This window comes from Camelus ferus, chromosome 7, assembly GCF_009834535.1.
Source record: "Camelus ferus isolate YT-003-E chromosome 7, BCGSAC_Cfer_1.0, whole genome shotgun sequence".
Classification (NCBI taxonomy): domain Eukaryota; kingdom Metazoa; phylum Chordata; class Mammalia; order Artiodactyla; family Camelidae; genus Camelus; species Camelus ferus.
The window spans coordinates 83,267,142-83,294,944 of NC_045702.1; the positions used below are offsets into that span (position 1 = coordinate 83,267,142).

Below are 27,803 nucleotides of genomic sequence, written 5' to 3' on the forward strand. Positions count from 1 at the left end.
CTCGCGGCCCCCCAAGATGGCACCGACCCTCCCCCGCTCTCTCCACCCTCCACACCTTGGCTGAGAGGAAACCCACCACAACACCACTTCTAGGGGGCTGTCTCAGTCAAGGCTGATGGGGGGCTCTCAAGGGGAAGAGGGACAGTCTGCTCACCCCACAGCTGGCAGCAGGCGGGAAGCCAGCTCAACTTGCCCCCTTTTTCTTTTTTTCAGCAAGGATTCTGCATGCCCCCGGGTCACACCTCGGCCTGGGGGGGGGGCAGCCCTCTCCATTTTTGTATTTTGGCCTCAAAATTAGCTATGCATTGTGGGGTCCAGGAACCAAGAGGACGTGTGCCCACTCCCCTGTGGCCCCCGAGTGAGGCCACTTCAGAAGAGACACAGTGACAGAGGGGAACCCACAGGACAGGCAGACAAGGCGGGTCTGGGCAGGCACATGAAAGGACACGGGACCACACAGCACATGCAGAGAGGAAGCGGGGACACACAGAGGGCACAGGAGAGGGTCCTGGGCCTGCTCCTGGCGGGACATCATCCCAAGAGCAGCCCCACAAAGATCAGCTCACACACACACACCCTCCTTGGGGGTCCAAGGAAGGGCGTGGCCCCATTCAGCCCAAGCACCCATGGGAAGCTTGGTCTCAAATGCCACCAGCAGGTCTCTCAGCAGGGATGACCGGCCCAGGGGTCCACCCTTAACAAGAGAAGAGACTGACCCAAGCCCAGACTGGGAGAAAGCAGAAGTCAAGAAAGGAAGAGAGACTGAGGAAGGAAGGAGGGAGGAAGCGATGGAGAGAGGGAGGGGGAGAAGTGAGCGGATGAGAGGGGAGGGGAAGAGGGGGAGGGGAAGGAGGGAGGGGGAGGAGGGAGGGGAAAGGAGGGAGGGGGAGGGGGGAGGAGGGTGCTGCAGTTCCTCCTGAGGGCCCTACCATCAGGCTGAGCCCTGGAGGTGACAAACCTGACTTTAAACGGGCTGTGGTCACTTTGCCCAGAACTGAGCCAAGGGCCACAGAGACTAGGAGAAAGGATGGGAAGTTTGCAGAGAACTTTGAGGCTGGCCCCTTACCCCTGCTCCCGAGGCATCAACCCCACCTGCACACACATCACCTGTGTCCCACCTGCCAGCTCCGAATCTCAACCGGAGCCCAGAAAGCGAGACCCCGAGTGAACACGTGCTAATATGCTGATTTCTGACAACTGTCCCCTCTCAGCCCTGGAACCTAGAAGCGTTGGGAGGGACGTGTGCAGACACATACATGCATGCACACACACATATGTGCATACATGCACACATACACGGACACATTCTCACACATGCACACACATGCCTGTGTGCACACACCCACACACGCGTGCTCATGTACATACATGTGCACACACAATGCACACATGAGCATCTGAGCACACATACACGTGCCCACACAGGCGCGCACACACATACCCATGTGCACTCACACATTCTCACATGCGCACACCTTCACACACGTGCACACATACATGCTGTTGCACACGCACGGATCCACGTGCACACACATGTGCAAACGTCACTCACGCACACAGCATCTCCTGACACTTGCACTGCCCCACCCCAGAGCCTCCTGCTAAACGACATGCAGTTACAGACGACAGACACCTGGCACAGAGCGGGGTGGGGGACTCACCTTGAGGTCCCTGTGGACAACCCCCATTTGGTGGCAATGGAGAACCGCCTCCAGGATCTGCTGGATGCAGTGACTGCGGCAAACAGCAGGCGCATTAGTGCAGGTGGCCCCCGAGGAGTGGGCGGGGGTGCAGGAGCAGGGTGCTGTGTGGCACTAGGTGGGGTGGGGAAGCAGGGAATCAAGGTGCCGCCTGCCATGTGGGAGAGGAGACGCTGGCCAGGAGGGGGCCTCTGGGGCTCCTTCCTCACCCCCAAAGTTCAGCACAAGGCATGGCCAGGCTCCCTGCACACCCCAGCCCTGCCCTCCCCTCTGGCCAGGCCCACGCAAGTGATGCTCAGAGGAAACATGCCTGTCCCCGGTGCACCCCTCCCCAGGCTCATGCTGGCCGAGCCTGGCCCTGAGCCGGGTGCCCTCTGGGAGGGAGGCCAGGGCTGAGCCCACACCCTGCAAAACAGGCTGAAGATGGGGTGGGGGTGGGTGGGGGAACCTAGGCAGGGAAAAGGTGGAGGCAAAACAGCAAGAAGAAGAGGGCAGGCCAGTGCCACGGTATAGAGGTGACGCCCTGAGCACCAGGGCCCCACTCTGTTCTGGGGCAGGGCTAATGCTGCAACCGCTCATGTGCTAAATAAACCACATGTCATTTCACTTTAAGAAACTTGAGCTTCCACGCAGACTGCTGGCTGCTGTGCTAGGCAGCTCGCTCTGTGGCAGTCCTGGGGTCCTGGAAGCTCCCCTGGCAAGGCGGCAGCCTGGCACTGCCCAGGGCCCAGAGCCAAGGGCTTCCTTCCAGACTGGGGAGAAGTCCTGAGCCCCCCAGGCTGGCGGGAGAGGTCCAGGCTCTCCGCAGGCAACTCGAATATCCGTGCTTCAGCAACACCTCCTGAACATCAGACCAGATGCCTCCAGCCCCTGCACACACGAGACCCCGTGGCCTGAGCCTGCCTCCACCAGTGGCCCCGGGCATCTGCAAAGTTTCCACCTGCCCCCAGAGCCAGGCCCAGACCCCTTGGGGGTCCCACCCCACCCCTGCAGCATTACCAGCCACGGGAGACAAGAGGGCCACACAGGCTGCCTGGAGCCGACCCTCTGGGGTCCTGGTCACAGCCCCTGTGAGTGGGGGCGAGGGAGGCACAGGACCCCTCCATCAGGGACTGGACCCTGCAGGGTGACTAAAGGCCGACAGCAGGTGTGGGCTGTGTTTTCCTAACAACAGTCTTGGAGAGGGGACAGGAGACCTCTCCTTCTCCTCAAACAGCCCTGTCTACATCTGGAGACCACTCACTGCAGAGAAAACCCAGTTTCCCTCTACAGAAACCTAGACCTCAGATTCCCAATGGTGATGGATTCCTCAGGTTTGGGGGCTCAGAAGGAGCCAGGCCCAAACCTGCGGGAGACAGTCCCCCAGCAGCCCCGCCCCATCTAAGGATGCCACTAAAGGCTGGAAACCCCCCTCCCCCACCCCACACCCTGAGCTCTTCCCCCCAGTGCCGACCTGCCCCCAGTGCCTCCCTCCCTGCTCCTGCCCCTCCCACAATGCCCTCATCTGCCAGGAAGAATGCTTTGTGGTCCTGTCTCCTTGCATCCCCAACTCCCCATCCAGCCATTACCAGCCCTCGCATTACTGCAGACATGGGCGCCGCCCCCTACAGGCTGACCCACCACAGCCGGCTCACCCAGGGGCCCCCCTCCTTGCAGGCAGAGCTCAGCTGTGAGGTCTGGGAAGCTCTTCTGAAGTCAGGACGGGCTGCTGGGTGGAGGCAGAGGCCACATGAAGCCCCCAGCACTTGCTGCTCAGAGCCACTGAGCCAGGGCGCAGGGCAGGGGAGGCTGGCTTTCCCAGCCCCGGGTACCTGCAGCTCACTCGCAGACCCAGAGCCTGGAGAGGCGTGCTGGGGCCATCACCGCTCCCTCATGGAGCTCAGCCGTGAGTCACCGGACCACTGCACACTGCAGCACATCACGCTGGGGCTCGGTGACCCTCCGGCAGACCAGCTCCTGCCTGCACTGCTGCGGCCAGACCCTGCTCCTGCCCTCAGGGACACCGGTCCTTGTGCCCAGCCATGTGCCCTATCATCCCCTTCCTGCAGCACACCTTCACAGCCCGCAGGTTGCCATCTCCTGTGCCCTGGCCACTCCTTGAAAGCCCTGGAAGGACGTGGCTCCAACCTCAGGCCCGCTGAGACCCCTGGGAGTCTTGACTTTAGCTTTGGGTCAACCCCATCTTCTGTATTCACCCTGGCAACCTTGCCTCGGCTCTATTCCCCAGCACGCCCTCTGGACTCTCCCTGTGCCCACGTGGTCTGCACTGCAGTGACATGGTGGCCCTGTGCTCTGTGTGGGCATCTGGGCAGCGTCTGTCTCTGCGTTGGACTATGGCTTCCGAGACCCACAGGGATGGGTTGGTTCTTTTCTCTCCATTGTGTCCTCAGCCCTGGACACAGGAAGGTGTTCCCCAAACGTTTCTTGGACCCATGAATCCACCTGCCACGGCACTGATTGATGCATCCACTGAGACGAGGATGGGCTGAGTCCTCTAGCCCTCCTCTGTATCCCGTCCTGGGGATGTAGGGCCCCAAACCAGTGCCAGAGATGGGGCCACTGCACCTGCTGAGCCAGCACCCGGTCTGCATCTCACCTCAAGCATCACGGGACAGCCCATGCTGCTGAAATCAAGCCACACAGCTCTGCTGCAGCCCGCGTCCCCCCATCCCACAGGCCCTGCTCAGGGCACTTCACAGCCACCACTTCATAGAGAGGCTTGTGCTGGCTTGGCCCAGTGCCCCCTTCCCCGTGCTCACAAATGAACTGGCCAAGCAAACTGGGCTCCCGAGAGAAAACTGGGCTGGGCTCGGCCCCTGCCCCCCGCCAACTGGGCAGTGCTGGCCTGTCTCCCCAGTCTATTCTTCACAGCATCTCTGGGACCGACGTGGGAGTGGAGTCTGCAGCCTGCAGGGAACGGGACACCCACCTACCTGGACAGCAGCCTGTTCTGGGCAGCCCTCCCTCCAGGGACCTCTGGGGACCGCTCCCAGGGCCTCCTCACCCACCTCTCGCCCTGTGCTCCCATCTGAGACCACGGCCTTGGAGGACAGGAGGCCACCAGTCACAAGGTCCTGCCTCCCTTCTGCCTTCCATTTACATCATATCGGCTTCCTTGTGGGGCCCTTTTGCATATTCTAAACAATTTAGAAAGTCACTTTTATGGTTCAAGTTGTTCCCAAGCGGCATTCTAGACGCTGGCCGGGTCCTGGACATCATTCTCAGGTTCTGGGCTCTGCTGTCACCTCAGCGATGCTCCCTCCTGGGACAGCCAGCGTCCATCCGCACAGGGTCCCCTTTAACCACCTCTCATGAGCCATATTGCTTTTTAGGGTTTTAAAAAAAATTAATTCAGCATTTTTTATTTTATTTTATTTTATTTTGGGAGGGAGAAAATTAGGTTTATTCATTTATTTATTTTTAATGGAGGTACTGGGGACTAAACCAAGGACCCTGTGCATGTTAAGCACATGCTCTACCACTGAGCTATATCCTCTCCCTCAATTTTTCAGGCTTTTTTTTTTTAACAGATTCTAAAGATTTTGAACTTTGCTTTCCTAGGTTGAAAAAAGACCCCTCATTTCTCCACAGACTCCAAAATAAAGATCCCATTTCTTCCTAAGAGGAAGCTCCAGCCTTCTTGGCTAGAAAAGGGCTCAGAAGAGCAACTCTCGCCTTGCTCCCTCTCCTTCTAGAGGTGTGACACGTCACAGACTCATCAAATGCTCAGCTTTGAGCAGCGTGGCCCTGGGCAGGCCCCCCAGAAGGGTGGCTGATACACGTGGCCGGGCCAGACCTGCACGCTGGCCAGGGAGGCGCTCCCCATCCCAGCCAGGAGTCTCAGACTCCAGCCTCAGCACAACCCAGGGGAAACCCAGTTGGCACCACCACCCTCCCAAGGACGGGGAAAGCCTTCAGCCCATCTGCCACAGTTCCTGCCGATGCCCATGGGCGACCCAGAAGCTGAGCACCAACACAGCTGTCAAACACACAGTGCCAGGGTCCAGGACGCCTGGGAAAGAGGGCAGCCTGAGTCGTGAATTTCCAGCTGGAAGGGATCCCCAAGAATGTCCCTCGTTCCCTCTCACCCCTACTCAGAGTCTGGCTATGAGCAAGGCAGAGTCTGTGAGAGGGAACTGGGCATTTGTGGGTGGGGCCCCAAATACCAAGGGAGCGCCCACCATGGAGTCCCAGGGAGGGAGGTCAGGATGCCTGCCATCCAGGTGGGCAGGAGGGAGCCACAGAATTGAAGGTGCGGGATGGAGGTGGAAGGGGGCAGGGGCAAAGATGAGGTCAGAGGCAGGTAGAAGGTGACAGTGGGCAAGGGGGAGCTCTGGGGCCACAGGTGTTGGGGGGATGGGAGGCATGGGTGGGGGACGCGGGTGGGCTAGGGGTGGGGCAGGGGGTGGGGGCAGGCACACAGCATAGGAGGAAGGCGCCAGAGGGCTCCAGGGGCTCCCGGCCAAGAACAGGGCTTCGCTGTGGGCCATGTCCCCCCTCAGGCAAGACCACTCACTGCAGAGCGGAGGAAGGGCGCCAGGCCCCACGCCGTGCCCAGCGGCGGGCGCTGACGACCAAGGAGCCCGGGCAGGATGCTCCAGGCGGGGCAGAGGAGGACAGAGAGGGCAGCCCTCCATGGCGCTGCCCTGGCCGTGGGTCCTGGGGTCTGTCCTGGGGGCAGCCAGCCGGGCCCCTTCCCTCCTGGCCTGGCCGGGCACCTGCCCTGCCCTGGCAGGTGTCAGGACCATCCCAGTCTGGGGGCTCTATCCACACCCAGCAGGCAGACACCTGCACTTGGTACATTCCCCCCGAGCATCTCAGAGCAGGAGGAGGTGGCTCTGTTCTACTTTCTACTTTTCTTGCAAGTAGGAAAGAAATCTGGAGTCTTCCTGCTCTGGAAGGGAACAGGCCGCCGCCAGGCTGTTGTGCTGAATGAATGCCCTCCCTCAAGGCGTCTCAGAAAAGCGGCCAGTGCCCGTGAGCCCTCAGGCGACTGGCCGGAGAGGGAGCTGAATACCTGGCCCGACACCCCACCTCACCCGGGCCCAACCTCCCGCCCCAAAGCCCGCCAGGCCTGTGCCTCCTGCTGCCCAGCTCTGTGGGGGCCCGGGTGGCACAAGGACCCCGCTCACGCCTTCTCACAGGGACTCCACTTGCCCAACAAGCAAGGCTGCCTGTGGGTGCAGAAGCCAGTCACAATAGGCTACTTTTGCAAATAACGCTCATTTTCCTGATTAGAAAAGTAATGCATGTTCATTCAAGAAAACCTTAAAAATAGACAAGATTAAAAAGTTAAAAACCATCTGTTACTCCACTGCCTAGAGAGGGTCACTGTCAGCCTTTTTGCTTTTTACAATGAGTGTCCCCTTCATGCCAGGCGGGCAGGGAGCGGTGGCCCTCAGCCGTCTCCAATGGGAGTCATTCCTGTCACGAGTCAGGGTGACATCTGGCCAACAGCAGGGGCCAGAGCAGGACCCAGGGGGCCTATCCTTCCAGAGAGAGGGACCCTGCCATCTCCCAGCAGCCGCACTACTGGCATCTCTGAGAACATCAGTTCCCTTCAGCCTCTGGTGAGGGCTGGCGAAGTCCCTCCTTCCTCCCACAGCACGGGCCCTGGCTTCCTGCCCACTGCCCCCCAGGGAGCCTGTGGTGGGGACCCCAGGAAGAAGGGTCAGCGGGCACCCTTCCCACCAGCACAGGCCCCCACTGCTTTCTGCTCTGCTTCCAAGATGGCCCGGGGAGGGTGTTACAGAAAGGGATTCCTGGTCCATCTTTGGAAAAAGCTTTTGGAAACTGAATGTCTGTGAGGAAGGCCAGGGTGCCCACTGCGGGCCATGGACAGACGTCTAAGGGCGGGAGGATGCCCACCACTGCTCTGTCCCCACCAGCCACCCCAAGGAGAGCCCCTCTGTGAGCCAGCTCCCACCCCAGGGGAGACGGCAGGCCTGAGCCCTCCCAGACTCAGGCCACAGCTCTGTGGTCGAGGACACACGAGCTGCCCCCTGCCCCTTGGACGGGCCCCAAGAGCCCCCAGCAGGGCTGGGTGGGGCATCAGCCTGGCAGGCAGCCTGACACTTCAGCCCAGCTGACTATCTGCCCGCGGCCATGTCAGGGACAACGTGCACAAGGGTAAGTGTGGGCCGGAGGGGCAGGAGTGGGGCTCAGCGAGGGGACGACAGGGCAGGCCGGCACGCGGGCTCTACACCCACCTGGCGTCTGCTTCACTGTAATATTCTCTCGCCACAATGTCCTCAAAGAGCTCCCCACCGGTGACCCTGTGGGGAAAGCACACAGAGGTCACAGATTCTGGAGACCCCTCCCCAACCCTGTCACCACCACCATCGTCTCCACCTCCTGCACGTCACCACCGTCACCACCAGCTCGGCCATCTTCGCCTCCATAAGCACCAACACCACCATCATCACCATCTCCACCGCCACCTCCTTCTCTGCCACCGACACCTCCTTCTCTGCCACCGACACCACCTCCTCCTTATCATCCCCACTGTCACCTGGGACTGACAGCTCACCAAGCGCTCGCTCACACAGGGCGGCATTTAGCATTTCAGTCTTCACACCCCCTCCATGACACTGCTGCTCTTAAGTTCAGAAAACTGAGTCTCGGTGATCTCAGTGACTTTCCCAGGGTGGGTAGCCCAGGAGTTGGATCCAAGCCTCTGCAGTGTCACCCGGGCCTTGTGACTAATTCTAGGCCTGAGAAAATCAGGTCTTCCCTCCTCAAACCCACACCAAGGGCCAGAGATGCGGCCCCGGCACAAAGCAGAGGGGCCAGAAGAGACGGTGCCTGGATCTGGCCTCCCTGGTTGGGGAGCTTGCGAGATGCCCCAAGTCCCAGCTCCAGAAGGACAGTGGGAGCTCTGTCCGCACACCCTCTGGCCATGCACTCCTTGCCCAACGAGTAGCCTTTGGGCCCTACGGTCGGGATGGACCCCCCCCCCAGGTAGGAACCACCACCTGGAGGGCCTCTAGGAACCCAGAAAGGGCTGCCCAGGGTCCCCTGGGCTGGGAAATGTGGGCGTGGACGGAGAGGAGTGGGTGCACAGGGGAGCAGGGAGGAGCCATCCCTGGGTCTGCCCGAGCCCCTCGCCCAGCTCTGCAAGCTCTGAGTCCTCACAGCCTCCATCGAGAGCTCTTCTACCCCCGCGTGGTCCAGCGGCTCCCTCCTGCATCCCATGGGGACACCGAGGGGCACTCCCCCTGCAGCATCTTCCTTCCAGCGCCCCATCGGAAGCTGCGCTGGCCCCATGCGCTATGGTCTCCTATATGCATTTCGGTTCTCATAGGTGAGGCTTGAGTTGGCCTCATTTTTGACCAGCACTCAGGGCTGGGCTGGCCCATGGAGACCATGGGCACCGCTGAAAGTGGCCCTGGCGTGGGCAGGCTCTCCCTTAGTGGTAGAGAAACACAAAAACAAGGATGCCTTGGGTGTTGACATGCCCCAGCTTGAGGCTGGATGCATGTCCTCAGATCCTGCTGGACACCGCCCACAAACCCCTGGGAGCGAGGAGCTTTTAGGGTCCCGCTTCGCCACTGGAGGAGGCTCAGGCTCAGAGCAGGTGACTGCTCAAGGGAGCAGAGTCTCATGTGCCTTTGCATACACATGGGTGCAGAATAGGGTCCTAGGTCCAGCCCAGGAGAGGGGAGTTCAATGTTTATCTCTCTGCGCACACAGCTCACAGCTCAGGCTCTGCAGAGCCCAAGTCCAAGCACAGGGCAGAGGGGGAAAAGGCCACAGGTATTGGCCAGGGCTGCAGCAGGGGTGCATGGAGCCACCCCTACGCCGGACCTCTGGGTCCTTACATCCATAGGAGGCTCCAACCTGTGCTGCCGGCATCTGGGACCTTGTGGTCCAGAGCTGCAGGGCAGGGAGTTGGATGCTGGCGCTTGGCGTCTCGAGCTGGCTGGGAAGGGCCTGGTTCTCCCTTTCCTCAGGCCCTGGACAGACAGCGTGGCCAATTCTGGGCTGCAGCCATGGCCACGGGGGAGCCCCTTCACCTGTTCCCAGGCCTGATCCCCAAGGCCCCGTGACATTCTGAGGCATGGGGACTGGGGAAACCTATCAATCCCCGAATTCACAGAGTCCCCAAACTGCCAAAGGGCCTGGGGCTTCCTGAAGTGATGTCACCCCAAGCCTGAGACGGTTCCCCAGTCCTGGGGCCATATGGTCTGTCCATATGCATTTTGGTTCTCGAAGGTGAGGCTTGGGTTGTCCTCGTGGCAGAGGGTCTGCAGCGTGGCACAGGGGGGCTGGGCGGGGAGAGGGAAGTGTGGCAGGGCCTGCCAGCATCCCTATGTCTCCACTGCTCCCCTCCCCCTGCGCAGGCCCTCCCTGCCCCCCAAAACAGCTGTCTGAAGCCTAGGGGTGTCCTGGATGTCCTAGAATGCGAGCTTCAAAAGGCTTAGGGGGAGGTTTTGGGGGGTATGATGTGCAAGACCCAGGACCCCCCCTCCCCAGCCTCTCCAAAAATACCGGTCAATTTCCTCCCACCAGCCCCTCTCAGAGCCTCTCCCCACACCTGCCTACTGTGTGGGCCAGGAGAATCAAGAACCTCTCACATGTGTGCACACACACGTGCACATGTGTGCATGCACTTAACATGTACAAGTGCGTACACACGTGCGCACATGCACACACCATTTTCTCCCCCACTGGCTGCTCCTGAATCACACACACCCACCCATCGGCCACCAGTGCCCCTGGACATGACCACCCTCCAGCCCAGTGGCCTCCATGTTTCCTAGAAAAGAGGCTGGTGGGGCTGAGTGACAACAAGGCTGCCACCTCCACAGGGGCTGTGGGACAGGAATTTTCAGGCACAGCCTCTGCCAGGCAGTGGCAGTGGTGTCACAGATCAGTCCTGACCACCTGAATGGTGTCCTGTGGGACACAAGGGTACCAAAAGGTAATCAAGCCTTCCAGGGACCCAGAGTCCCGGCCTCTCCTGACCAGAGGGCCACCAAGGGAGCCGGGGACTTCCCAGGCCTCCAAACCCCAAGGCCGAGGCGTCTGTCATTTGAGGGAGGAGCTCCCTGACGCCAGCCCGTCCTGTCACCATGGCCACGCCCCTGGGCTGGGCTTCCCAAAGGCCCAAACCTACCGCCCCTGCCCACCCCGGGGTCCGGAGCTGCACTGACTCATGGAAAGCTAAAAATAGCACTGCCAAGCTGGAGCTGTCAGGGAGGGGGTGACATCACTGCTTCTAAATCCAGCAGGGAGCGAGAGGCGACAAAGGCCCCAGACGCTCTCTCGCCACCGCACACGCACGTGTACACACACGCTCACACATACACGTGTGCACACAGCAAGCAAATCACACACACGGCACACTCCCACAAATCACACACGTACACACACACACCCCACAAACCATACACATGTGCACACCCACAAACCACGTATGTGTGCCCACATGCACCCACACAGGTGCCTACCCCCACAAATTACACTTGCATAATCTCCCCCACACTTTAGGCAATCGCACACACATGTGCTGAGCCCACAGGCACGCATGCACACACGTACATGGCCGCACCCCCAGCTCACACACGTTCACACACACCACACATGTACACACACGCATGCACAAATCACACATGGCCATGTGTTCACGCAATCACACTCACACACATGCCCTCATAAGACACGCACTGTTGTGCACACACAGCCCACAAATCACCTGCACAGGTGTACACACATACACGCCCACATAAATCATACCCACACACTCTTATGCAACCCCATTCACACTCACACCCTCACTGGCTCACACGTGCTCACTCATCAACGTACACAAATGCACACACACAATCATCAACACACGTGCACTCTTACACACGCATGCGCGTGCCAGCCAGTGGGCCCCAGGGCAGCTGTGATGAGAAGACCAATGGAAGGAAGGTGAAGGAAGACGGAGGGTCCGTTCCTCTGGGGTCCTGCCCTCGTCCCCTCCCCTCCGCCCCGGGGCCTCCAGCAGGTCCTGCCCATTTAGGGGAGGGGGCCCAGCTCGGACCCCATGGGACTCCATCCCCTGGGGCTGGGAGGCCGAGGGTCCCACCCCAGGCCGAGGCGGGGAGCAGACAGGGCACTCACAGATCGAAGACCAGGTAGTGGAAGCCCTCCTCGGAGATGCTGTCGTGGAGGCGCACTGCGGGGACAGGAGGCGCCCGTGAGCGCGGGCAGCAGCCGGGGCCGCCCCCGCCGCCCAGCCCGACCCCGCGCCCGGCTGGCCAGCGGCCCGCAGCTTGGGCCCTCCAGGGGGGAGCCCGCCCACCCCGCCAAGGGCCTGGGGTGTCCCGCAGGAGGGCTGGGGCACCCAGGCGATGGATGCAGGCAGAGCCTGAGGGGAGGGCCATGCGCCCTGTAGGCCGGAGGGCCCAGGCGAGCATCGTCAGGGCCTCGGGGGTCTGGTCTTTCCTCTCCTTCCCTCTGCCAGAGGGAGACCCAGACCCCTCCCAGGCCCCGGCCATGTATGTCCCCTGCTCCCAAACGCGGCGGACAGCAACAGAAAGGGGACCACGGGCTGGAAAGGAGCCGCTGGGGGCCTTCACGGGAGAGGAGGGCCGAGGGCTCCATCGCTAACCTCTCAGGACAGGCTGAGGGGACAGGGACCCCCGGGAGGAGGGCCACCCGCCCAGTGCGCAGAGGCATCACTGCTGAAGGTTCGGAGCCTGCGTTCCCATTCCAGAACCAAGGGTCAGCAGGATGGCGCCACGGCCACGCACGCCCTCTCGGCCTTAGTCTGTTTCCTCATGTCCCTGAGCCTGGGACAAGGCCCGGCCAGAGTCGCGCTGGCTAGGATTTGACGCGTGAATGAATGAGGAGAATGAATGAGTGAACAGCAAAGTGGATTGCAGCACAAAGAACACAAGCCTCCTTTTCCTTGAGCTGGAGATGCGCCCAGCACAAACAGCAAGTATTTCTAGGAATGGCTCGTTTTGGACACTGCCCTCCACGTGATAGATCCTACCTTCTGTGACTGAGGCCCACGGTGTGCTCATCGGTAACCGTCCCAACCATCCCAAGAAGTTATAGATATGGAAGCTGGTGCACAGAGAGGGTAAGTGACCAGCTGAGGGTCACACAGCTCACACATGGCCAAGCAGCAGTGTGAACTGGGGCTCAGGACCCCCACGGAGCTGCCGTCTCACCAGCCTGGCCCGCTCGGCCCCTCTGCTCCTCAGGCCTCTCCCCAACCCCACGGGACAGGGCCGCTAGTCCAGAAAGGGTGACGAGCAGGGCTTCTCCCAGGCCCCCAGGCCCCCAGGCCCCCAGGCCCCTTCCCCACGCTCTCAAGGCTGCCACAGTGTCCTCCAGCCTTCAGCTCTGGTCTTCCCAAGAATCTGGCCCGCAGTGTCCTCACACCAGGAACCCCAATCTGGCTGCAGTGGGAGGCCCCTGACCTTGGGCCTAAAGCCTGGCACCTGGGGGCAGACCCCTGTCCCAAGCAGCCAGGGGCACCTGGTCACTGAGGAGAAGGGACATGTGCTGGCTCCTGGGGTGCCTTGTTTCACACCCCTGCTCCTCTCACCATTCCTTGCTTTGTTTCTCTGCTCAAGGGCCCTGAGTCCAGCCTTCCGCTTTCATCCCACCCAGGCCTGGGGCCAATGCCTGGCCCCCTCCCACTCCCGCCTGGATGCCCGCGGGGATCTGCATCTCCCTGACACTCAGCAGATCGCCGCTCGCTGCAACCTCCTGCGAAATCACTGGAGTGAACAAAAGCTCTTCCTCTGTTGACTCCTTTCTGTTGGGGGCCCAGCAGGTCCGTCCCATTTGAGCAACCTCCCCAGGCCCCAGCTGCCTCTCCTGGAACTCCAAGAGAAGGAAGGCCCAGGGTGGAGGTGGGGCATGGAGGGACGGGGTCCACCCTCCAGCACCCTGCCAGCCCTGCAGGCAGCGCCCACAGAGGGACACTCCCCGGGGGCCTTTCTCTCCTCCCATGCAGGGGAATCCCCCTTCCCCAGGGAAGCCCCACGGATCCATGAATCTGGGGTGCCGCTGGGCCTTCCTCCTGGGGGAGGCCACCCCTGCCCCCTAGAACAGGGGAGAGGGGGCGAGGCTCCCAGGCCCTGCTGGCAGGTCCCTCGCCCTGGAGCGAAGACACTGGGGGTCTATGTGGGAGTCAAGGCCATGTGCACGTGCTCATTTCTTTCTTAAACATTTTTAACATTTAAAAAATAGTTAGGTATTATTTTGATGGTTTAGAAGGAAACCTAACTAGCAAATCGTCTGATGTGGTTTCACAGACAGGGCTAAGTGAAAAAGTGAATCGACTGGCACAGAATTTATCTAAGTGAAAACAGCAGCAATGAACACTGTGGGTGGCATACAGAGGCGGGAAACAAAGTCCGTGAAAGAGTCCGGCCTGGGAGCACTGGGTCAGGGGGACAAGGACCGCCACGAGGGGGCGGGGGGCGTCCAGGGATGCGCCTCCCGCTAAGGGGGCCTCCGCTCCCCCGGGGACAGCACGCCAGTCCCAGGCCAGGGGGCTGTGGGTGGCGGGTCCCTCTGCCCCTCGCAAGCAGCCTCTCGAGCCCCTCCCTCTCCCTCCCCAGGACCCCTGTGCTGTGATATAACATGATCAGCCTCGGGAAGGAAGGAAGAGCTGCAGGGCGGCAGCATGGGCCCTGGGCGTCTGGAGACTGGAAGTCTTTCACCTTCTCCTCCTGCACCGGCCCCCCCTCACCTCGGCTGGAAGTCCTCCCAGGGCCATGGTCCCCCGAGGTGCCCACCTGCGCAGCTCACAGGTGGACCATCCTGCAAGGGAGGGCAGTCCCAGCCCCAGAAACCAGGAGGTGGGAATTTGCCATCAGTAAGTCAGGCCCAAGGCGGGAGGGTGTAGCTCAGTGGGGAAGCACATGCTTAGCATGCAAGAGGTCCTGGGTTCCATCCCTGGTACCGCCATTAAAATAAAGAATCAAATAAATAAACCTAATTAGCTCCCCCCAACAAAACAAAAACAAAGAGTAAAGTGAATAAAATAAAATATATTTTGAAATGAGCCAGACCCAGGAGAGAGAGGGTCAGTGTGCAGAGGGGAGGCTGGAAGGAGGCTGGAAGGAGGCTGAGGGGAGGTTGGAGGGAGGCTGAGGGTCCGCCTCTGAGTCAAGGCTGATGCGCTCTGCTCACTCCCTGATGGGGCCCACATTAACAAGGCTGTGGAAGATTCCACCTGCCGTGAGCTCTGCTTAATCTCTATCACCCACAGCCGCTGGGGGCAGAGAGGGAAGCTTGGAACAGGCTCACCTGATGAGCGACCACCTGTCCAGGCAGCTACACCCCATCAGTGAGGTGAGAGCAGAGGCCAGCCGTGCCCACAGCCACGTCTCCGCTCTGGGCCCCTCCTGGCAGGTGTCCATAAACATGCACTGAGGAGGGAATTCCTGAGACCACGGGTGGGGGGTGCCAACCTGAGGTATCTCAGGATGGTTGGGTACAACACGGATGTGTGTGTGGAGGGGAAGGCCACAGAGGGACCCTTGAGGGTCAGGCCCTTCCTGGATGCCGGGGCCTGCTTCCTGGGAGGGACCCATTCAGTCAAGGCCGGGCCACACTTGTCTCCTCTGCCCAGGCGCCCCCTCATCTCTGAACAGGAATTAAAGCGTGCAGGGTGGGGGCTCTGCTTGTGAGCGGCTGCCCGGGAGCCCGACTCTGGGGACCTGCTCCTAATGCGACCCCCTATGTCATCGCACTGGGTGTGAGTATTCCCGTCTGTGGACGCACCTCCTTTAAGAGGAGAGTTTGGCTCCTTCACATCCTGTGTGTGCCTTCAAATAAACAGAATAAGGCAGGGTGACAGCGTGATCCTACCCAGACTGATCATAAAAAGGCATGGTGTGTCCTCCAAAAGGTAAACACAGAACTGCCGTGTGGTCCAGCCATTCCACTGCGAGGCGCACACCCAAAGGACCGGAGGCAGGGATGGGACAGACACTTGTACACCCAGTGTTCCTGGTGGCATATGGTCCCACATCTAGAGTGTCAAATCCACCGAGACAAAGCAGAATGGTGGTTGCCAGGGCCTGGGGGTGGGGGGGGGGTGTTCAGTGGGTACAGAGGTTGCCCTGGGGGTGATGAAAAAGTTTTGGGTACAAATAATGGTGATGGTTACATAACACTGTGAACGTACTTAATGCCACTGAACTACGCACTTGAAAATGGTTAAAATTATAAATATGATTACATATATTTTACCACAATTTGGGGTAAAAAAAAAAAAAAAGCACTGTTACTCTTATTCTCCCTCCCTCTCCATCTCTCTCTGTCTCTCTGTTTCTGTCTGTCGCAGTTTCTCTCTCTCTCTCTGTGTCTCTTTCTTTCTGTGTGTGTTTCTGTCTCTGTCTGCCTCAGTCTCAGTCTCTCTGTCTGTCATCACTCACTCTGGGGAGTTCACTGCCCTGCTGGGAAGATGCTCAAATGGCCTTAAGGAGATGCCCGTGCAGGGAAGGACTGAGGCCTCCCACCGACAGCCATGTGAGTGAGCCACCTTGGAAGCAAAGCCTGCAGCTCCAGGCAACCCTCCAGAAGATGCAGCCCTGGCCAGTGTCCACAGTGCACGGGAGCCCTGAGCAGGGCTGGCTCCTGGCCAGGCCTCCGGCACAGCTGCCTCAGGTCCCAGGCTCCCGAGGGCCCTGCTCTGTTGTTGCTGTCTTGAAATTCATAATAATTTTTGAACAAAGGCCCCACATTTTCATTTTGCCCCGGTCCTGCAAATTATGTCGCAGCCCGATCACCCAGCTGAACTCCTCTGAATCCACAGAAACAGAGAAAATCGGTGCTTGTTGGTTGAGTGTTGGGGTAATTTGTTCCGAAGCCTAGACGACTAGCGTGCTTGTGAAACACGCCCCTTCCACGAGCAAGGAGACGGTGCCTCAGAGCGGTTCAGAGGCTGCTGCGGCTTGTGAGGGGAAAGGCTGGGCCCGAATCCAGGTCTCTGCGCTCCAAACCTCAGCAAGCCACCTGGGAAAGGGGGGTCTTCATAGCTTACACCCTGTTCCCCAGGGGAACGCTCTCCGTTCTTCCCATGGGGTCCCTGTGAGGGAGGCAGGAGCATCACCACTTTAGAGATGGGCAAACTGAGGCTCCTCCCCTCCCCACGCCCTGAGCATAGCTGCTTTCTGAGTGAGCCGGGAGTTCCAGGAAAGGGAGGGCTTCCAGAGCCCCTGCCCCAATCTAGCTGAACATGGTGCAGGGAACTGTCCAAAAACGCCAACCCAAGAACACTGGAGTCTTCTCTCCTAAGCAAGGAGATTCCTGAGCAGCGCTCAGAATGGGGGACCCTTGATTGCTGGTGCACGGGGCAGGGGGCTGGCAAGGGAAGGGGCGTGGTTAGAGCTGGCGGTGAGGTGGCGGCTGCCGGGATCAGCAGGAGAGAGGGTCATCGGGTGCCTGGTGGCTGGGCCTGAACGGGCAGAGGGGCGGCATCGCAGGGGTGAGGTCACACTGGAGCCCGCCCTTTGCTGAATGGGCCCCAGCCGGTGAAGACTGGGCTGGGGTCCCCCTGGACATGCACCTCAGAATCACCTGGCGTGCTGGCTAAGATTCAGATTCCTGGGCCTGCTCCAGGCCTCCGAGTCAGGCTTTCTGGGGCAGGTGAGGAATTTGTCTGCCATGATTCCATCAGACTCAGCCTTGATAATCTCTGATTTAAAGAAAGCCTGCCCAGAAACGGGAGATCTGCCTTCCCCGGCACCTCCCATGTGCGCTGGGACAGCTGGAGAAGGCCCCGCAGCCAGGAGGGGCCACAGCCACAGCTCCCACTACCAGCTCCAAGGGCCGCCGAGCCCTCCCACAGCCCCCATGGCCCCACTGGGCCCCCCATGTGGCTGAGACCCCAGGCTGGGAGTGGTGTGGACGTGGCTGCTCAGAGGCCTGTTTGCTTTAAACAGAGGCCTAGGTGTCATCCTGGTGCAAATGAAACAGAACTTTGGCAGGAGGGGCCCAGGAATCCACCCTGACAAGCTCCCTGGGTGCCTTGGAGGCAGCGGGCCCACCACCTCCTCTGCACCTCCCAGCTGCTTCCCAGTGTGGGCAAGGTTGGGGTCCTGGGGTCCTCAGAAGTCCCTGAAGGGGCGAGAGGTAGACAAGGGGCCACATACACTGAGGGGGCCGGTGGAGGCTGAGAGGCCCCAGGGATCTGCGCCAACTTCCGGGTTCGGGGGTCCCAGCGGCACTCACACAGACTCCATCTGGGGTTTCAGAAAGAAAGGGCCTACCGGCGTGGGCAGGAGAGCCACACTCCCTGAGGCCAAGACCTGGGCTCCTGGGGCTTCGTGGGCCCCCAAGGAACAGCCGATCCCCCTCACCGGACTGCAGTTCCAGGGGCCCTGGGCTGGGGTGGGGAGGCCTGGGGTGGGGAGGATGGCAGAGGGTCTCCAGAATCAGACCTCAGACCTCAGGCTGGGGCTGTGCCCTGTGTGGTCTGTGACTGGTTTTGGGTTTCCCAACTTTTTCTTTGTAATCAAGCTGTCTTGTGGAGCCACAGAACATTAGACCCCTGTGTGTTTCCGCCAGAATCACGGCTTGGAGTTACAAAGTGGTGGGCAGGGACCTGTCCAGGCGAAGCCCGACCTTGACCTTTGGGGCTGCCCCAAAGTCCCCCCAGGAACTTCTAGGTCAGGAGGAGGAGACGCTGCTAGGAGTCTGGGTGGGATACTTCAATGGAGAAGGAAAGGGAAGCCTTCGGGGTCTCCCCATGGTCTGTAAGAGAGAGCTGGGACCCCTGTCTCCGCCCCCCTCGGAAGGCCACTCACCGATGTTGGAATGCTTCAGAAGACGGCAGATTCGAGCCTCTCTCTCCAGCTTCTGGTGATCTGGGGACAGAAAGGGACACGGCATCACTTCATGTCCCTGCAGCCAGTGACACCCTTGCGCCCCTTGACTGCACGCTGGACAGGCCACCAACCCCGAGACTCTCAGCCCAGGGGACGTGTGGCCACCACCTCTGACAGCCTCCACCTGGCCGACCGCCCCCTTCCCAGGGGACATGTCAGGTTGTGGCCCACTTCCCCCGACCCAGACCCCCAGCTGGCAATGCTGGAGCTGAGCTGCCAAGTGCCTGGAGCGAGAGGCCCAGGGAGGCGGGACGGATGCTCCCTCGGGGCCCAAAGGTTCCCTAGGTGATTCAGGAAGAGAAAATGCCACACATCAGCAACAGAACTGGCAGCACCAATTTAATCCTTCACTTAAATGTGTCCTAATTCCAGACTCCACGGAGCTTTCTGCCGGAGTCTAATTTGTTCTCGGGGGCGGCCCGTGGGGCTGGCAGAGCAGCACTGTCGGCCGGGTGGGAGCCGTCCAACCAGCGTGCGGGGTCCGCAGGGGCCTCAGCCGGACTCTGGCTGGACGTCTGGGGAAAGGGGTGTGCGACCGGACCCCCACCCCCACGCACAAACTCATAAACACAGCCCTGGATTTGGACGACCCTGGTGTTTATGCAACGTCGGCAAAAAAAAAGTCAAAGCGTCAGAGGCAAGCTGCCCTGGGCAAGACTGGTGCCGATCCCAACGGGCCCGCATCCTACCCCTGAAAGGCACAGACCCCGATTCCAGAGCCTGGCCCCTCAAGGGCCAAGCAACTTACCAGCCAGAATATTATCTTGCAAGCAAACAGCGGTGCCAGGAGGATTTTAATAGCAGACGGAGATCGTAATAGCAAAAAAACTGAAAAAACCCACGTTTCCACTGACCGGAGAAGGCAGAAATAAATATACAAAATTTGTTATAAATATATATAATTACACAACAGAATACACCCCTCCACAAGGGTGCGTCGCCCCAACACCCCAACATAAGGCTGAGTAGGAAAAGCTGCTCACAGAGAAAAGACCCAAAGTGGGCTCCATTCACACTGAGGTCCACACGCATGGCCCTGGGCACACACGTGTGGCAGGACAGGGGGGAAAGGCGGGGGTTTTCAAGTTGAGGATGGCGGCTGCCGGGGGGCAGGATGTGACTGGGGAGAGTGTGTCTGGGGCCTGGAGCCCCTCATCCAGCCCCTGTGTGCACGGAGCCCCTCCCCGTGAGGACCTGGGGAGGACAGTAACACACCAAACAAGACCTGATTCACCGGGAGCCCCCGACAGCCTCCGCTAGCAAGACACTGTTCATGTGCTAATTACAAAATGCCCTCAGAAGCAGTAAAGCCAGTCCGCAGGCCTCCTCAGACCTGCCAGCCCATCCCTGCCTCTGCCTGGGGCGAAAAGACCCAGCCAACAAAACGTCCTTCTGCAGGAAAGGAGCCCACCGACTCATCTGTGGTCAGCTTGCCCTGGGCCGGCTGATGGTGGCGGGCTGGGAGGATCAGAACAGATCTGAACGTGGACAGACTTGCAAACACGCATGCACCTTTGTCCTGAGCAGGAAAGTCATGCCTGCAGACAGGAATCTCTCTGGGAACACCTGGGGCATCCAACTGGCTCTCCCTCCTCCCGGGATTGGTACTCAGGCCTCCCAGAAATGCGAACACCTCCCTGAGCTGCCCGCCTGGCTCCCATCGGTCGCGCCAGGCCCCTTGGCACTGGGAGGGCTCTGGCAGAACCACAGGGCAGGGGTCGGGCCTTCGGGACAGACCCTCACGCCCTCCCTGGCTCCCTCACCTCCACACCCAGTGCAGCAAGCATGTGTGGTGTCCACCCCCACCCTGCTGTGCGGGGAGCGGGGGCTAAGGTGGCAGCAGACAAGATGCTGGAAGCAGCCCAAGAGTCACCATTAGGAGGGATGCATGGAGAACAGCCACAAAAGAAGACACACGACAGTACGTCTGTACGAAGCTCAAAAACAAGCAACACTGAATGTAACGCGGGGCAGGTGGGGGGCAGGTGTCCGAAGACGTGAGGCTCACTCTACAGGAAAGCAGGGAAGTGGTCCTCGCCACATCCAGGACCGCAGCTCCCTTCTGTGTGTTGGCGGCGGGGGACATGGAGACGCAGGGTGGTGGGTTCATGGGGTTGTTCTGTCCTTTCATGGTGGTTTTTATACTTATTATTCTGAACATTTTTCAAACTTTAAGTTGCAAGGATAGTGCAATGTACTAATAGATGGCATTTTTGGAACATCTCTGGCCTTCCTAGACGTAGACGTACTCCTGAAGCGTTTGTGAGGAAGCCCCAGACTTCACGTCCTTTTACAGGTAACACCTCAGCGTGTATTTTGTAAGAACAAGGACATTCTCTTAGTAATCTCGGTGCAGTCACCCCACTCGCTAAATCGAATGCAGACGTGGTACTCAATCTAACCGACAGTCCCCGTAATGTCCTAGCTGAGTCCTTCCGACGCGGATGGCAACCAGAAGCCCGTCTGCACGTGGATGGGGCCGGAGCAAGGCTAGGTCAGGGAGAGTCCAAGAAGGTCAGGTGGTGGGAGCTGGGGCAGTTTTCTCTGGAAAGAATTGCCTGATTGCAGTCATAAATAAAAATCAGGAGAAAAACTCGGTGTGGGAACCCATCTTTGGGAAGCAGATAACTACATTTTATTACTGAAACATCACCAAGGGCAGAGCCTTAGCCAAAAAAAAAAACAAAAACAAAAAAAAACTTGACCTACTCTTGACTGTGTTTGGGGGGATAAATGATTTATTTGCAAGAGGCCAAGAAGGGGCACCAGGCTGACCGGACCAGGCGCCAGTATCCACCCCGGCCACACAGGTCACTGACCCTCCCAGCTGCGCCCATTCTGTGCCCGATGCTACAGCGCTCGGCCAGAGAGGAACTCTGAAACTGCGCATCGTGACACCTGCTCCGAGTTGGTAAAAGTCTACGTGCTTACATCCCAGCAAGACGGTAACTGCTTCGCTCTGGGCGGCAAAATTACGGGTAATTTTTATCATTTCTATTTCCCCCCTACTTTGACAACAATCTTGTGTTACTTTTATGATAGGGCAAAATATTCTTGTTTATTTTAAAAAAAAAGTTTGATCCTGTCTCCAGTGAATACAAACTCCCTGGTTAAATACGATGAGGCTGTGTCGTAAAACCTGCTATGATAACATTTGCCCTGGAATTAAAAATTGAAGCCTGATATTCCGTGACCGTGGATGGAAACCAGAAGCCACAGGAGAGGGGCTGGGGGAGGAGGCTGTCCCTCTCGGTCCAGAAGGCTCATCCCGGGCCAGGCATGTGGCCAGGGAAGGGATCAGCATCCTAACTCTGCCCACATCCCATGATTTTTTCTCTACAACATAGAGGAGTTATTTCTGAACTCTCGACTAACAGTTGTAAAACCCATCGTAGACACAGTTACGTGAGTCAAATTTAGTCCAATTAGCAAGAAGTGTGTCCTGGCCTTAAACCACCAGCGGGAATCTGGGAAGCCACCTCCACTCTACCTCGTGCCCTGGCGGGCAGCAGGACATGGGACAGGCCAGTGGCCCTGCGACCTCTCATTGCACCTGCTCATCCCTGCCAGCCTGCCTCCTTCCTGGGGCTCTGGCCCCAGGGACCTGCCTGGACTCAGAAGACCATGGCAGTAACCACTGAGCGGACCAGACACGTGGAAAGAATCCGGCCGGAACGTTGCCCACCCTGCCAAGGGCCCATCGGCACCCCAGGGGACCCAGCCCAGTACCCACTCCTGAGGCAGGTCCCAAGAGTCTTCCTGAGCAGCCAGACCCTGTCATGCCCACTGCAGTGATGTGCTGGCTGGGCGGGATGCAGGCGACCCCAGGAGGGGCCAACCAGGCACCTACCAGGGCTGTGGAGGCCACGGAGGCCTTGAGCCCAGCCAAGAACATCAAAAGGGCCTTCCTAGGGCTGTGACCAGGTGCCCTAAGGGTTCCGGTGCCCAGAGTTGCCCTGAGGCCCAAGCACCTGCTGCTTGTAGCCCCGCTGCCACGTTGGCTGGCGTTTTGTCATGGAACATTCAGTATGTGTCTAGGAACATGGGCCACACCTGTGCAGGCTTGAAACCAAAGACAAGTGAGCCCCCAGACAGGGTTGGGACCCCTCTCCCCGGTCAGTCCTTGCATCACCCCTCACATGCACTGCTCCGGGGAATGCACCTTCAATGCCGGCTTTTCCATGGCGGGTCTGAGGATGACCTCAGAAACGGTGTGTGGAAGGATGGGGCGCCAGGGAGTGAGGGCACCGGCCAAGTGGCCCTGAGCCTCCAGAACCCCGCCCCACCAAGGGGAGGCCTCTCTGCCCTCCTCCCAGCCACAGACCCCAGGCCAGCACTGACCATGTCCCCAGGACCCACGTGTCCCCAGGAGCACGTGCAGCGGTGCCATGAGCCCTGAGGACAGCAGAGTCAGAGGCCCTGGTGCTGCCTGTAGGGGACTCAGAGGGAGACCAGCTGAGTGCGGTTTTGAAGACATCTGCCATCCATGGTGGTCAGACTCAGTTCTTACATCCCCTCTGATGTGAATCTCTGAAAAGGAGCTCCCGAGTTCAGCCATCCCTTAAATGCTTGGGCATCTTAGGATCCGCACCCCACGTGGAGACCAGCCTAAGCACATGGGGGTCCGTGGTCAAAGATGACTGGCTGGTTCAGTCTGAGGCAACCTGACACACACACACACGTGGTACTTCCACCTGTACCCGAGACAGGGCCAGCAGAGGCATAAAACAAGCTACTCCTTTCTCCTGCCAGAGAAGCACCCCACGGATAAAACACAGCAGTCACTTATACCCCCATAAAAGTGCTTATCAAACAGAACAAAACAAAAGCAACTTGACTGAAAGACACAAGCTATACTGGACCTGTGATTGCCCGCCTGCCTACCCGCCTGAACTCCAGCCACAGCTCGTGAGGGTCCTTTCTGGGTGATTCTGCTTCCACCTGTGTCAGGCCCACCCTGCACTCTGGGCGTCCCCAAGGTGTGGGGTGCCCCCAGGCTCAGGGGTCAGGGGACCCGGGGAGCCCTGCATGCTCCATGCTGGGTGCACACCCCCACATAAGACAGCAGCTGCCAGATCCCAAGAGCCCCCAGGAGCCGGAGAGGGGGCCTGCTTGTGGCTGTCACTGTGCCCTAGCTGGCACCCATTACCGAGAAGGGGATGGGCAGGGGACCACAAGTGGCAGGAAGAGACAAGCACTGCCACTCGCGACCACACGTGGGCGCTGTCTGCACATTGCAGGTATTAACTGTTTCACTCCAATAACCCCTTTTGGAATGGCAGCGGGAGGCTCAAAGCAGCCCTTCACCGCCCCAAAACTCATCAACGGGGCGGTCTCCCCAGGCATGGTCCTCCCAGGCAGGGTCCCCCAGGTGAGGGCACCTCGAGTTTAACAAGAATGAAAAGGAGGCTGCTGAGGGCGGTAGGAGAAATGCAACCCTCAGAGGCGGGAGAGGACGTTCGTGGGTCCTGCTGTACCCCGCAGAGTGGGGCACGGTCACAGTCCAGGGAACAGGCACCCAGAGGTGCTCAGAGTCCCCAGGGCCAGGCCTGGACTCGAGGCTGGTGGCCTCCCTCACAGCCACCCCGGTGACAGCCTCCTCCCCAGTCCCCCAGTCCCCTCCACCACCCCTCCCAGCCCCCATTTACTCCCTGGCTGTGGGTGACTCACAACAGATTGGGGCGGGGGGGGTGGAGAGGGTGAGAGGATCCAGGAGAAAGGGGACAGGAGGGACGTGGGTGGGTGCCTGGTCCCTCGCCAGCTGCCAGGAGCAGCAGCAGTGCTGTCACCAGCTGAAGGACACCCGCGAGGCACCAGGCGGGGGCGGAGGAGGGACAGGAGGGGGAAGACAGGAGGCACACCCAGCAGGACACGCTGCCAGCCTCTCCCCCAGGCTGGGCCTGGGACAAGTGAGGCCACATCTCAGGAAGCCGGGAATGAGGACAGGTCCTGCTAGACCAAACGAGGAAATCCCACAGGGCAAGTCCACACCGCCCGGCACGCAGAAGGGCTCAGGAACACTCTCTCCTCCTGGGACAGCCCCTGGATCCCCATGGGCCCCTGGGGCCGGGTGGGCTGCACTCACTGGGGAGCACACACCAGCACAAGGACTGGCTTCCGCAGTTCCCTCCCTCGCTGGAGGATGACCTGGCCAGGGAGAGCTGGGGATGAAGGACAGGAAGGCGCTCTGCTGGGGCCTTGGCCTGGGACGGGGAGGGTGGGACATGCCATGGCGCCAGCTGGAGGTCTTGGGCCACTGTGGCTGCTGCCCAGGACACCCTGTCAAACCCGGTAACTCCTGGGCACTGAGCCAGAAGGGATCTGAGCATCATACTGGGGTCTGGCCCATCCCGGGCTCACCGTCCACTTCTGCCCTAGAGAGTGGACACCCAACCCGGGGCCCCAGGAGAAAAGGATGCCCACAGGGAAGGGGTGGGCAAGGTTGGCTGGCCTTCAGGCTGTGAGGTGTGGGAGGACCAGGCCCCAGAGGTTGACGCGTCTGTAGGACCACCTGCCTGAACACGGAGCCGTGGACTGGAGGCAGCAGCCGCGGGGTGCCCAGGCAGCAGCCCCTGCCCTCGGCTACCTCGCATGTCCTCACCTATGGTTGTTGTGACCAAAGGCTTGGCGCCACGCACCAGCCAGAGACAAAGCTGCTCCCCTAGCCCCGGGGTCGGGGAGGAGGCCAGATGGTGATGCCGACCACCTCAGGAGGTTTGAGGAGCGCCATACCCTTCCGGGGCAGCCAGCTCCCACATCCTATTCTGTTGTCTCTGCAGGGTAGGGGGCTGCCTGGGCCCCCGTTCCTTCCAGGCTAAACCAGCAGTGAACCCAAACCAACACTGTCAAGCTGGGAGACGGTGAGGCTGCCTACGGGCCAGGCTTGGGTGGCTGCAGGGACACTGGACACAAGGCCCTGAAGGCGGCCAAGCCTTGTTCTCGAAGTCTCAGTTTCCCATGTGTGAAAAGGGGCGGGGGGAGGTTCTCAGAGAGAAAGGCCACGGAAGAGAGGAAACCCCAGCCTGCCCTGCTTTTTTTCCTGCTTCCTTCCTCCATCCTCTGTCCAACAGAACATTCAGGACGCCAGCAGCTGTCCCCACTCTCCTCTCTGGGGGCTTTGATTCTTCCAAAGGAGGTGGGGGTAGGGGGTTGAGCACGATGACTAGGACCCATTGTCCCCAGGTGATCTGCCCCTGTGGGCCCTGGGACGCACCACTCAGGGTTCCTTCTTCTCTTTCCCACCTGTCTCCATCACCTACGCCATAGGATGGCACCAGAGAGCTTTCTAGAATTTTCGGAGGCTCATGGAGATCCACATCCCACCTCATTCCAGCTCATGCTGATCACTCTCCAGCATCAACTCCCTAACTCACACATCCCAAACTTCTCAAAGTCCCAAAGGTCAGAGCACGGGAACCCAGGCTGGCAGCCCTTGTGGCTCCGAACTGCTGGTCAGAATCTGTTAGAAAGTCCCGGACGTTCACGGCAGCCGGCAGAGCCCACGGTGCCCTCCACGGCGCCCTCCTGCCACGGCCCGCAGTCCTGCCTCAGGGTCCCAGGAAGGGGATGAGCAGGCACCGGGGGTGGGAAGACCAGAGCAGACAGAGGCTCCTTCAAGCGTAAGCGCCGGCACCTGCTGGCCCTGCAGGCTCCGACCTCAGCTTCATCTTCTTTCTGGGCGCAGGACAGACGGGCTACAGGGGAGGACACGACTTTCTGGAAGAACATCCCCAAATCAGGGCTTCGGGGCTCTCACCTCCTGACAGGGCTCACGGGACTGGGACACGAGTGCCAAACCAGCCCAACCCCGGGGGCAGCGCAGGGTCCTGCGGCGGGGCCTGACCACGCAGTCACTGTCACTGGGCAGCAGCTGGTTCAGGGGCTGGAAGAAGGTCGCAGGGGGCGTTGCCCTAAGATCCTGCTGGTTCCTCTGCTCCAGAGAACAAGACGGCCTGAGGGTCCACCTCAGGTCAGTGTCTACTGTTTGCAGACCTGGCTCTCTGGCTCTTCTTAGGCCCTGAAAGTTGCCAAGGGCTCCCTGCAGGGTAGGGCTGTTATTAACATTGCCCCAACTTTCAGATGGGGCACAGGAAAGCCCGGGGTGGGGGTGGAGCTGGGCCACCACCCCGGGGGCTGGCACGGAGGCCCAGACGTCCCACAGTCTTTCCCAGGGGGCTTCTCAAGCCTGCAATGGGCTGACATGCTTGACTCCAGCCCACTCTCCCATGCTTGACTCTTGGGCTGGGGGCGCCCATCCTGCTCCGGATCCAGCACTGTCATCGTGCTGCAGCCCTGGTGGGCGCCAGCAGAGAGCCCTTGACGATGAAAAGGGCAGTTCCCACTGTGGCTCCTTGTGCATGTTTTGTTTTAAAAAGGCGGCACGGCACCCAGCAATTATCCCACCAGCATCACCCAGCAGCCACACCAGCCCGGGAGCGGGGGGGGGGGCCTGTGTGCGTCCTGCAGCTGCCACGACCTCGCAGGAACAAAGGAATGGCTCTCTGGGGGCGCTGAAGAGTGCCGCGCGCACAGGGGAGCTCGGCCAGCGGGCATCCGGCCGCTCCGGACACCGCGGCTGAGCCTCTGAGCCGTTTGCTGGCCACGTGGTCCCCAGAGCCCTGACTCCATGGCTTTTCAGCTAGTACTCCATGGGCGCACAGGCGCCCTCTACAGGCTCAGAGCCATCATCACCCGACACCCAGCACAGCTCAGCTTTGAAACAGACATGACATTTCATGATGTAAGGTCTAAAACTGATGCCCCCTGTGTGATGTGCTGCCCTGAGGTCCTCACAGCTCCCCTCCCCACATCGCTCTCCACTCGCCACCTCCCCACCAAGCAGCCCTCCTCCCCAGACAGACCAGGCGCAGAGCTGGCCTATCCCCAAGCAGTGGCCTCAGTTTCCTGCCAGTGAGGAATTACTCAAACGAGCCAACCACATACCCTGCCGGGATCAGGGGCACCGCACTCTCCTGTCACTACAAAGCCTGCCTCTCACACTCCACTGATCACTCTCCCCCGAGTTCACCCTGCATGCGTGGCCTGCGTGACACATGGGGTCCTCCCCAGGCTCTGGGCCTGTATGTACAGACTGCTGTCCATCCCAGCTTCCGGGGTCGGTGTCCCATGTTCAATCATGCCCATGACCCTAGGGTGGGCTCCCATCCTCACCAATGAGCGGGAAGGAGGTGATGTGAACAAAAATGACTATTGTCTCAAGTCCTCAGTTTTGTCAACTGTATAATGGGACAGT

At 59.9% G+C, this 27,803-nt stretch overlaps 1 protein-coding gene across 15 annotated transcripts in view; it reads right to left on the reverse strand.

Annotated features, from left to right (window-relative positions):
* The window catches only part of CAMK2B (calcium/calmodulin dependent protein kinase II beta), an 89,507-nt gene that overhangs the window by 24,215 nt on the left and 37,489 nt on the right, over positions 1-27,803 (reverse strand). For all 15 annotated transcript variants that reach the window (XM_032484308.1, XM_032484314.1, XM_032484313.1 and 12 more), the window contains exons 3-6: positions 18,470-18,529; positions 11,811-11,865; positions 7,910-7,975; positions 1,662-1,734 (exon numbers count right to left, since the gene is read on the reverse strand). In XM_032484308.1, the coding sequence (XP_032340199.1) occupies positions 1,662-1,734; positions 7,910-7,975; positions 11,811-11,865; positions 18,470-18,529 (254 nt within the window). The remainder of the gene's footprint in view (positions 1-1,661; positions 1,735-7,909; positions 7,976-11,810; positions 11,866-18,469; positions 18,530-27,803) is intronic.